This window comes from Centruroides vittatus, unplaced genomic scaffold (genome assembly GCF_030686945.1).
Source record: "Centruroides vittatus isolate TY-2023 unplaced genomic scaffold, ASM3068694v2 contig_1863, whole genome shotgun sequence".
NCBI lineage: Eukaryota > Metazoa > Arthropoda > Arachnida > Scorpiones > Buthidae > Centruroides > Centruroides vittatus.
Window position 1 is genome coordinate 861,503 of NW_027121147.1, and position 13,201 is coordinate 874,703.

The following is a 13,201-nucleotide window of genomic DNA, read 5'->3' on the forward strand; positions in this document are numbered from 1 at the left end:
GACAGGCTCGCTAGCTTCACGCAACCGTCACGAGCTTTTACAATTTTACCGAATAGTGAGATACCAACCAGTGAACATACTTCGAGAGACACCTGGCGGAATACCTTTTATATTTTTTAGTCATAAAAAAATATAAAAAATTTCACTAAATTAGGCTAACTATTCACAGATGTTTAAAAAAAATGCGTATCAGTGAGGAATTGGTGATGTTCTACATCTGACAGTGAATGGTAAATAGAAGCAAAACACTTGTAATAATCTAAAAACAAGGCCATTAAGTTACGAGCAACTGCTGTTACGAATCATTGGGGAAAATAGGAAAACTAAACGAAAAACAGATAATTTTTTTATAATACTGTATAACTAACGAATTAAATGTTTAATCTGTACTTAGAACACTAACTGATATCACAATTTTTTTAACATTAATAAATTGAATTCCTTTGAAGTAATTCCATTTGAACCTTTTGTTAACTCTTGTTAAAATCCACTTAAAAATTTATAAACTTTAAAAATCGTTATATAACTTCAATGCTTATAGTAATATTACATTTATATTCTCTTATATTTTATAAACTATATTTTCCTTCTTAAAATAATATATATAGGCTATATCTTATATTTAGATAACCATAGGCCTTATATAAGCCTGTATAAGCTTATATATATATTTAACATTTTTTTTTCAATCGAAATAATTTATGTAATCAGCAGAAACAATTTCTAAAAATCAGACATTTAACGAATTAAAATCAAATAATAAGAGTACTTGTAAGAAATTGCTCTATAAAATTTTATCGCTTAATTAGTCAGTCCATTATAGCACAATGTTTTATAATGATGGAGAAATGCCACCGTACACGCCGTTTCATGCATATTAGAATTTTTAAATGAACTTATTGATGATAAAGATGTTTGAAGAGATTTTTTTTGACATAAAGAATAAAGAAATATAAATCTATTATATTGTTGTTCGTGAAATTTATTGCAGGCCTTCAGGCCTATTTTACAACCTTCCTTATTACTGTATTATACAAGAGTATATATCATTAAACAACCTTTTAACGACTTTTTACTGTCGAAGCAACAAAAATCAGTAGTGGAGTACTCTGCCGAATTCTTGTAGTTCACAAACAAACCGCCTATTGGCGCTAGTGCAGTAAGAGCGATTCTCTCCCAATCAAATAGGTAACAGTTCTCTAGGGCAACTTAATGCGAAATAGATTTAAAAGATTTTTTTAATGATAAATTATTAATATATTATCCTTTAATGTCTATCAGAAAAATTCATATTCATTATCACTTATAGCTTAAATCAAGACTTATTCACCATTTAATATTACTTATTTTACATAGAAGCCAAATTTCAGATGAAAGTTTTAACATAATACAGGCCTACAGTAAAGCGTAAACAGGTCTAGATCAACGAATTATACGCGATGTAAAAAATTATCATTATTACGTAGTAATTTATTTTTTCAGTGAATAATCTTTTTATATTCTAAATGGTATTTGAACGATCTTAACAATGACAGGTGAATCTCTTGATAGAATAACAATGTAGACTATATCGTGCATAAGACGGAGTAATTTATGTACTGTATATCTAAAGAACTATCTAGTAATATGTCTGCAATTGTTAATAAATTAAAGCTAAAATCTGCTTGGTCAGTAACCTGAAGACGAAGGAAATAAAAATGAAAACTTTTAGTAATTAATTCAAAATATGCATGATTTTTTATGAATTTTCTGGGTTCAGTTTATATTCGAATTTAGACTTATATATTAAAACTAAGCTTAATGCAAAGCTCAAATTTGTCTCTTGGTTATCCTTATTAAGCAATTTAGCTGCGGAGAGATTTTTCTATTGTTAGTTTTTCTTGTCGATTGCCGTAAAGACATTCAACAGGACGACATAATAGTTCGTAGTGAAGATAAGCCGAAAATAGGAAAATTATTACAATGACTGGACAATGGCGAAGATAGGGGTCAAGTGAGCCATTGTGTCGTCGATGTTGGTCAGACCCTTCTATTGTAAAGCAAACAATTCGGAAGTTTTATTAAAAGAGAATAGACTGCTTACCTGTACAAGCAGGAACGTATGGCGCTGGGGCATGGGTCTCTGTCCCCGCAAATGTACGTAGTGTATATCCATCGGAGTGCGGAAACCCATCCATCGGTGCCCTAGCGCGATCGTCCCCGGTGAAATACGTGACGGATTGCGGTGCGTGCGGTTCCATGTGACCGTGCACTCTACCCGAATACGGAGTGTAGTTACACCACGTCTGCGGTGCAAATGTCTGGCACGTGTCCGCCGGATTAACGGCACTTGGTCCGGCAGAAGGGATGTCATAAGTGTTCGACCAAAATTTCAAAGGTGGAGGTTTTCTTTCGGCTGCGACTCGCGCTGCAGCAGCAGCCGCGTGTTCGTTATAGTAGTAACTTGGTGGCATTGTGTCCCTCACATTGCACAAAGTCTGGTTGTATTGCGTATAGCTGTCGAAAGTAGCAGCGGGATGATTATCCGGAGCCGGGTAGCCCCACGGTTGAGTTCCATGTCCGTGCCGTATGACCCCGGCAGCGGTGTCGGCTCCGCCGCACTCTGGATGCCCGTACGTTACAGCCAGGCTGGTAGTAGTTACTCTCTTGGCTGGTATGTGAAGTGGTCCAGTCTGGAGAGCCGGTTGACTCGCTGCTGGCGGCGGTGGTGGAGGCAAGGCGTCTACACTAGAACGGCTGTTCGACGTTTCCTCGTATAGGGCACCGTTCATCATCCTCGGCTTCCCCGCTTTCCGTCGTCAACCTACGACATAGAAACAAAAAACACTAAGTTTATATCACGTGATCTACTGACGTCACAAAACTTTCGGAAATTGAAAGGTCGGTTTTTAATCTCCGACTACCCCTAGACCGTTCGCGCCACCCACGTTTCATCGGTCCACCGCAAATCTACCGTGTCACCTGCGGCGCTTTTGCATTGGACCCCATTCGATTCGGTAGTGTCACATGATCTCTCAGAATGCCGGGCTCGGATCCCTTCACCCACAGCCGCTAATTTAGATTGTTTTCTCTTCGAAACCATTATGCCATTATTAAGAGCTCTCGGCACATACTATTTCATAAACTGACCATTAACTGTCGTCATAAAAACAGCTAGACCACACAAATGAATATCATTTTAAGTACATGAAATAAATGACAACAATTACCATGACAACTATTCCTTCTTAACCGACGGCTTCATACATCGGGACTTCGGGCCTGCTAGCACTTCCAATGAAATAAAGTCCAACCAGTGAATTGGACAACATGAAAAAATATTAGAAGGATCTCACGAACCCGATACTTTAAGCAACGTGTTGTCTTCGCCCAACTACAACACAACTAGCAAGCACGAGGTCTAGAACTACCCTCTTCACTTCTCCCAGACGTCACCGTTTGTTGAGCGCACCGAACGTCAGCTAGTGGCGTCTGTTAGCTGGTGAGCTCCACGATCGGTGGACTTGAGCCACCACTTAGCTCGACTGCTTCCATCTGGTGGCATTCCACTCAACCATTATTCTAGTACCGACAAAAAACCTTGATATTTCTTAATGTAAAACTGCCTTGTCTACATCCACTTATAGTTAACATTTATTCAATTTCGGTCAATATATTATCTAATATCAGTTAACAACAGCTTAAATAATATGTAATAATATCAATAACTTTTTAAAATTCAGCATTAGTTTAGAAAAGTGTATTTTATTTTGTTACTATTGGAAAATTATAAAGTATAATAAAAATAACCAATGAATAATTTATTCTAAAACGTTTTGCAGATCAAGTTTTAGGAGCTTAATTCTTTTACAAACAAAAAACCAATACGGAAAACACTAAATTTGAATTTGTGATTTTATAAGCTTATAAAATTCTCTTTTATAAATTATGAACTTTTAAATTTATAATATAAAATTTAGATTTTATTACTGGTCTAAATTATACTAAAATTTATAATTCTTCTGTATGGCAAGCACTATTTGGCATATTATTAACATTTTGTTACATTTCGCCTATCAAACATAAGTTATAATTTATTGGTCAAAAGAAACTCTATGCAATCTAATAATCACATAGGCCTATATATAATATATCATTTGTATATACTTAAGAGCTTTGTTAAAATACTTTAATAAGAAACTAGATCATTTAAAAAAATTTTTATTAATAAAAGTTAATTATTTCTTATTTTACAAAATTATAATAATGATTTTGATTTAGCTAAAAGCTCTATAAATTTAGATTTTCATAAAATCTTTTATTAAATTTATAGATTAGATAAAATATTAGATTTTTATATTTTTTGTATAATAAACTATGTCAAATCATATTAATTCTAGAATAATTATTAATGATATAAAAATTATATAATGTTTCCTTAACAATATCTAAAATATGAAAAATTTCTATATAGTTTTATAAATAAACGTGTAATAATGCAGAAAGCTTTAAAATATAATTTTTTTAAAATTTTCTTTAAGATATTTTATCAATAAATTACAAATTATAAAATTATAACTAGAAAATAAATCATTGATTTCTAATTTTATATTAAAATAAATTACATTTTGGGAATAAATTTTTAAAATTTTATTATTTTTCTTAAAAAAGTTTAGAAATTTTATTAATCTATCAACTTATTCAAATGTTTATAATTTACTTTTTAGTGACAAAATATTCTAAAAATTTAAAATATAAGTCAAACATAAACGTGTAGAATAATTCAGTAAAAATATATCTACTGAATATATTTAGGCTATCGTGCTTACCCAGCTCTTACAATTTACTAAGTAAATAATTATCCATTAAACAAACTGGTCTTAAAATCTTATTGATAAAGGACATAAAATTTTATACATAATAAATCGATTATTGAAAAACCTATATAAAAAATAATTGCATAGTCCTAAATTTTACTTATAAAAATTTACTAAGTCTAGACATAGGTGTGGAGCTCTAAATGAGTTACTAAAAAGGTCTGACTAATTTATATTACTTACGATGACGAAATCTTTTCATATTAACTTATATATACTAAGACAGAGCTCTTTTTTCTATACCAGATAATATTTTAAAGAAGCTACTAGCAACAGTGCATTTTCCGTAATTAAAAAAAAAAAGTGAAAATTAATCATCCGTAGTAAAAACACCGTTAGTGCTCTACACTTTCGACTTATGATCAACTTGTCAAGCAAGTAGATACAGGTAACAGCAGATTCTTTATGACTACTCAGTATTATATTCCGTTATTTATTACAGGTGTCAAGCGATGGTTTTATCTGCGTATTATTTAATGTTTTATTTACTATTAGGCTATTTATCACGGTGTAATTCTCCGCCACTTATTAAAAGAGATTTTATCGTTCTTTTTATGACTTGATGTTAGCCTTGTATATATATCTCTCTCTCAACCCACTGAACGACTTGTTAAGCTCAACATTGCCGACACTTCATTGCTATGCTACACACGTTTGGGAGCGGGAAAGACTAGGTTGTTCCAGACGTAAGAATAAAGCAGCTGCCGTGATGCGATTCAGAAATAACCCAGGTTCTAGTAAACGAATGAAATCTGCGATAAAAAATACTCACGTACTTTATATCTTTATATAATAATATTTAATGCCGAATATTTTTATAGTGTTTCAAAATCTTTTAATCTTTGTAGAATAAGAACGATCTTTGAATAGCGTAAAAAACATTTAAAAAATTTAAAATTAATTCTTTGTATATAAAATATTAAAATTAATTTAAAAAATAATTACTGATTTTTCATTTTAAGAGTTCGAATCATATTTATTTTAACCATTTCCAATACAAACACTGCCCTCTAGTGACAAGAAATGATAAAATTTAATCGTAAAAACTAGCAACGAATAAGGTTATGCTTCTGCGTCGTTCCAGTGTTTCATTGGCTGAAGGCCAACGACATCGATAGGAAACCTTGTCTCATTGGTGGTAGATAAACAGACGGACTGTCAGAGGAGGCGAAGTCTTTCACAGCACAACCTAGTCATATTTTAATACAATATAAATTTTTCCCCCGTTTACATTTTTAATTTCTTAATAATATCTGAGAGTTTAGACAACCGTAAATTATTTAAAAATTAAATAGCTTACAATTGTGAGCTATAATTTTAGTTATACAATAATTTATATAATTTTACATATTTTTAGCATGAAAAATTGTACTAAAATCTTCATTTCTCTTTTTCGTTTAATTTTCATAAGATTAGTACTACTAAAATATTTTAAAATAATAAAAATAAAATTTAATTATAGATTTTTATTATATTTATAAATTTATTCTATAGTGTTTAATTGATTTTAATTCTCTTATTCATAGATTTTCTTACGATTTGATTTCTAAGGATTTAAATAAGAAGTAAATATCTTTAATATTCGGATAATATTTTAAAGACGCAAATAATTATATTATAAAATAATAAAATAACTTAAGAAATGTAAGTTCCTCTCTATAAATAGTCTATTTATTCAAATGTATTTATAGTTATTTACAAAAATAAGTGTGTTCAAGTACAAATTGCATATAAGTATATGCAACAAGGCTTTTACATTAAAATTTATGGCTAATTTACTTTAGATATAATTGTAGACCAATAAATATTTTACAACTACACAAAAAAGTATGTGAAACTTCGAGTGCACACTATGTTTACACACGAAAATCAATTAAAGTGTTATAATTTTTGTAATTAATTTATTGAAAATTTATAGACTTTTATTTAAATTGTTAGAGAAAACTAATATATGCAATAAATCTTGGATCCTAACATAATTCGACTGCTTTGATTAAAGCACAAGATTTAAAAAAATAATTTTATTAGGGCGGGGTGATAATTTAATAAGAATATAAGTTAGATATACGAATTTCATTTCTGTTAACAAAGTTATATAAATTATATTTTAAAAAAAGTTAAATTAAATTGATTATCAAATAAGTCAAATTGTTTAGAAAATTGCAAATCTAATTTTATTCAGTATAAAAATTTTATTTTCATTTTAAATGAAAATCAAAACTCTTAACTCATTAATATAATTTAAGAATTAACAAACTGATAATTTATTCTTTAATCAATCTAGTTTTAATTATATAAAACTAATTAATTTTACTAGAGGCTGAAATACCATTTATGATTTTAAATGTTAAGTGCATACTTATTAAGCTTTTGTTAGAAACTCAATTTTATTGAATAATTCTTTATTTTAATTTTCATAAAAATGCATGTATTTGAACTACTCTACAGTAATTTAATGCAATTCAAATTTCTAACGTGTATCTTGTATAGGCTACATGAAACTAAGATTTAAAATGATCAATAAATCCTACCTAATAAGATGATAACTATAAAATTCTATAAATTTTTTTCTAATGACCAATTATTTTTATTATACGCAAGAGTTATCTAAGCACCAAATTCTAAATATTTTCTCATTAGAGAATTATATAGAATCATTTTTGTTATTATTCTTTCGTAATGCCTGTACTGAAATTTAAAATACAAAATACTTTTGTTCTGTAGAACCGAATACAAAAGAATTGTTTTTGAGTTTTTTTTTTTCCTTTTTTAGATCTCTTCTTCCGGAACGAAAACGAAGACTTTAACCAGGACGTCAAATTATCAACAAAAGAAATGGAATTTTACGAACGTGACTCATTCAGGTCAAAACGTCGTTGTCATCAATAATTTCGCCAATCAGGACAGAGATGGGAGGGAATACAAAATGGGCGGGATTTTTTACACGGCACTAACAAGCTGATTATAAAGACAGCTTTAAAATTACAATTTTATTAATTAAATTTTTAATAATATAATTTTATTGAAATCTCTTTATTTATACATTTTTTAAAAATTTTATATTAATAATTTTTAATAAAGAAGTTTATAAATTTATTTTTCTTAGAACATTTTATTGATATTTTATTTATTACATTTATGACAGTTAATCTTATAAATTATTAAAATTGATTAGATTTAAATTCTATTAAAGCTTGTAATAGTAGGCAAAAGTCTACAGTCGACTTTATACTATATATTGATAATACGGTCAATGTATTATCAATATATAGTAAATATACTATGAAGATTAATAGCCTATAGCCTATTGCAAATGAACAACTTAGAATCAGATTTTAAGCTGAAGTTTGATGTAGAATAAGTCTGAGATTTGTCTTTATTATTATATTTTATTTATTTCTTATTAAGCTACATTTCAATCTGGATTTACAAAGAGGAAAATAAAGTGTAGTCTTCCTCGAACAAAAATCGAAACCGGGTTGCTCTCTTGAAAAGACCTAAGGACTGAGGACTGGTATAACAGATTTATCCGAAAAATAACTCAAAGATAGTTATACGAATATTTGTATATAAATATTTATACGAAATTAAACTGTACAAATCTATATGCAAACAGATATAATTAATTATAACTTAATTCAAATTAAGTTAAATAAGATGTAGAGTACTATTATTAAAAGTTTTCTTACTGTTTTAATTAAATTTATAGTTCTGTGATAAAACGGTATACCCTTTTAGGACATTTAAAAATTCCTTAAAAAATTTATTTAAAGAAAATATTTTATATTATTTAAATTTTAAAAAACTTTCTAAATTTTAAATAAGAAAGTTTCTAAGCATTTAACCTTGTCTTTCACTACAAACTACTTAAGCAATTGTTATTAAGCTGTTCGAATAAATTGCATAAAGTAATTTATATAAAATAAAAGAAACACACATCAATCAGTTTTTAAATTGATCTGTTGAAATAATAAACAATTTACATTAAAACTAATAATACAAGCTTTTTAATATTTATTATCGTTGAAGATAAAATATTCCGAAAATAAAAATAAGAACAAATTTTTCAATTTAAACAAGGATAAATTTTGTTTTTGGTCATTTTAATACCGTTTACGTTTATATTCTACCTTTTCTAGAATATCTAGAGACGGCTTATTAGACTTACAGTCCAAATTATTAAGTTGACTTTATAAAATTTAAATATTAAATTGTAAATTGTTTGATTTAATTCTAAATACGAAGCAAACGTCTTTTCATATAGAATAAATTAACGAGTAAAACTTTGGTAGGCTCAATATATTATATTAAAATACGAATAAATTGTTTTAGATTTTCTGTATAATTTTCTGGTTAAGTGTGTATTTTATAATTAAGTTAAAATAGAAGTTTACGATTTATACAATTTATTTAAAAATTTCTTTTAATTCGCCAGTTTGCACTTTTAAATATTTTAACATTAAGAAACATTTAACTAGTCTTAATCTAAATTTTGATATTTAATGTTTAAGACAAAATCGTCCAAGATGTTCCGCAAATTTATGAAAATTTATCTGTATAGTAATAATATATAAATGTAGTGAAAAACATTTGATGATATGATAGTTTAAAGGTGTTGATTGCAAGATAAGCATATTTCATCGATAGCTTGAATGTTTAAATCTTTGATGTTAAATTAGAATTCATTAAGCATGATTTAATAATTAAGGCAAATACTTCAAATTTGTAAGAAAGCTATTATTTAATAAAGATAGAAATAATAAATAATTTATTGAAATAATAAAAAAAGTATCAATATATTTTAAAACGTTAAATAATAAATTATTAAATTGAACTTTTATACAATTTTATTTCTCAATTGATTTATCTTAATATGTAAATGATTTGAATCAAAATATTTTTCAAAATTATTTATAAATTTATTTATTTTTATAACTTTCAAAGCAGTCCTATCTTACATATTAAATATATTTTTAAAAATAATAATATATGTAAAAATATAATTTTAATAAATTAATTTAGTATAGACCTCTAAACTCGAATATTTATAATTTCATAATATACTTAAAAATTTTTTTTTTAAATTTTGAATGTATCATATATATGTTTGTATTAATCTATCAATTAAGCATTATAATAGAATAAATTAATTATTTGCTATTTTTAAAAAAATAGTCTTTAATTTAATTTATATTTTAGGTCTGTTGGATAAACAGTAAGAGTATTTTATGAATTATTTTAAAAATAGGAGAAAATACTTGTCGAACATAATTCAATTGATAATAAAATTACTTTTATTCATTTCAACTTTCGATTATTTTTAAATAACTGGGCACATTATATTATATTATCTACTAATAAATGTTATCAACAGATTCTCAGAAAAGTATTTTTATTCTGAGAATCATCTTTAAACGAATCAATACCAACAAACTTGTTAACCAATGGCGTGTTTCATTTCTCGCTAACAATTCTTATTCGTCCTTGGTTTTTGAACAAAGTTTCGTTTCGGACTAGTGATCATGCGACTTGCCTCGCATGTCAGCTAGCACCACGCCTACATTGCTGGATTCGATTTCCTGGAATGTTGCATTGTCATAGGACTATGGACCTTGGACAGTACAATCGACCAATGAGATACTGACAAGGCGTAACATGTTATTATCTTTTTTTTTGACAAGTGTATTGTGATGGAAGACGAAATAGTCATTTTTCCTTTAATATTTTCTTTTGTTATTTTCTCCGTTTGCATTTCCTACATCCAGAATATCTAATTTTGAATCTAATTTACAGATTATCACTCTTGGTGAAAATTTGTAAACATTTAAATAATAAATTTTTGATTCGAATTTAAATAATTTCAATAGTAAGCATTAGTATAATACAAATATTTATTAATTTAGTTTATGAGTAATTCTAATTTCAAATAAAAAATTGATACCGAATCGGTTTATATACTATAGGCCTATATAGTCTAAATCTAAAAATTTAAATCGTATATAGGCAAATTATAATTTTAAAAACCTGAAAATTATACAGTAAATATAATTTATAGATTTCGTACTATATGGTAATTAATGAGATTTAAAGTTTATTTGTTTTAACAAGTATTAAATAAAAAGCGACAATTAAATTTCATGTTTTCTTCGCTTAAAACAAGAATTTATTTATCAGTAATATCTACATAATCTGTAATTAGACATAAGAAACGTTAGGGTTATTTCAATAAATTTAGTTTACTTTCATAAAATATTTAACCAGAAGCAAAATACTTCCTAATGTTATGCAATTAAAATGTTTATTTATGAATTCAAGAATATAAATTTCATAACAGTTAAATACATCAGACAGTATTTTAGAAATTCTAGTTCTTTATATAGGCTAGAACTGACGTTCTGTAAAGATAATTAATTAATACTATTACTGTTACATAAAATAATTTTAATTGATTGAATCCTATTAAATCTTATAAACTTGTCTTACTCTGTTATTTCGTTTGATTTTCTCTTTGAACATAAATGATCTAACAGATTTATTTACTCTTTCGACAAAAAATAACTTAAAACCTTTTTTAAATGAATTATTTTATTTCAATACGATAAAAACACTCCGGATTAACAAACTATTTAATTGGTTAAAAATAAACTAGTGATAACTTTGATTATTTTAAGGCCAAATGTGTATTCCAGAGAAAAACTCAGCTAATTTTAATAAATCTAATTCTTATCTTTGACAATCACTTTCGTCTTCATTCTTTACCAGCCAATTACAGAAAGGAATATAGCCTTTTATTTTTTATAACATTTTCATTCTTTTTCAGTATATTATAAACAAAATTTTCGCACGAAACGTTAAGATATCTTTTATTTTATAAAAAACAAAGGGTCTATCATTTGTTAAATCCTTAAATTCTGAAATAAAATTATATATGTAAGTTATATAAACATCAACATATTAGTATTAGTGAAAGTGAAACGAATTTTTAAATAGGTTTTATAAAACTATCATACACAGATTCATATAAGTTATAAGCATATTATTTACTTTTACAACTTAACTTAAAAATTTATCACGCATTATAGTTTAAATATTTAAATTATATTCTCGTAATTACACAGATAGCCTAAAGACATTCTACTAGAAGTAGCCTTATACTTAAAAATGTATTTACTAACTTAATAAAATTTTTCAATGATTATTATTTGTTTCGTTGATTTGTAGGCAAGTGAATTTAAAAATTCATTTATGAAAATATCTAGAAAATTCTTCAAAATTATCGATTGAAAAATTTCTGAAATATATAGGCCTATATTAAATAAATTATTTTTCCGATAGATTACACTTAATAAGAAAAGAAGAAAACTGGTATGAAGATATTTAGAACTATGCCTGCATAGCAAAACTGCTATTAACTGTGTAAATAAATAAATGTTAAAGGCTAAACTATAGCTATATCTTAACTGAATTAACTGTATACAATCATAACTCCCATAAAAATTTTCACTAGCGTTGATTTCAATAATTCGATACTAAAAGTATTTAATTTAGTTTTAAAAATATTATAGCCTTTATAAATAAATAGCTTTATTATAATTAATAAGATTATATATGATTTGTCTAGCGAGAATTGTTACAGATTATCATAATGATAAAAGTTCTAAACTTCACATGTTCTGTAAGAAAGCTGACGAATTGCGGTGTCGATATAATCTTAAACTGGAGATAATTAAAGACGAAAAATGTTTTTTCCCATAAGTCTGATGTAAAAACAATATTTACTTTGTGTAACTATTTTCAAAAATTTATAACACAGTACAAGACTGATACAATCTGATTTGTTCTTATATTAAGTAATTGTACGAGAACTACTATAGTTGTAATTATATTGTCATTAAAACTAACATGTTATATAATTTGTATTTTAAACTCTATATAAATTGTTCCTTAATACAATAAAAGTTTATTGAAATTTATTTAAAAAAATTGTTAGGTAAAAAGAGAATTAAAATTATAATAAAGTATGAGGCCTAAAAGTTTTCAAGAATATAAACTTATTCTAATGTATTATTCTCAAAGATTATTTATAATTTATCGTATAAAACACAAATAATCTTCGAAGATATCAGAATTAAACTTAGTGAAAATAGATATTAATGTTATAAGAACTACAAAGAATTTAATTATAGATTATAGAATTTATAATAATCGCATAATTTGATTTAAAATGGATTTTATGTTTCTTAATTCTATATAAAAATATAGTTTATTTTATGCGAATATATTAGTTTTTGGTATCCATCATTCGTTTAACCTTATCAGTTTCTAAATTTCAATGAAAATATACT

General features: G+C 26.6%; 1 protein-coding gene across 11 annotated transcripts in view; it reads right to left on the reverse strand.

The window, feature by feature from the left end:
- LOC136970008 (homeobox protein abdominal-B-like) overlaps nucleotides 1–13,201 on the reverse strand; it is a 106,451-nt gene that overhangs the window by 11,807 nt on the left and 81,443 nt on the right. For 9 of the 11 annotated variants that reach the window (XM_067264367.1, XM_067264371.1, XM_067264376.1 and 6 more), the window contains 2 exons: nucleotides 2,084–2,803; nucleotides 1,059–1,208 (listed from right to left, as the gene is read on the reverse strand). In XM_067264367.1, coding sequence (XP_067120468.1) covers nucleotides 1,059–1,208; nucleotides 2,084–2,774 — 841 coding nt within the window. In that variant the 5' untranslated portion in view covers nucleotides 2,775–2,803. Of the gene's footprint in view, nucleotides 1–1,058; nucleotides 1,209–2,083; nucleotides 2,804–3,209; nucleotides 3,714–13,201 lie in introns of those variants that run through there. The other 2 variants (XM_067264370.1, XM_067264378.1) reach the window with 2 other exon arrangements.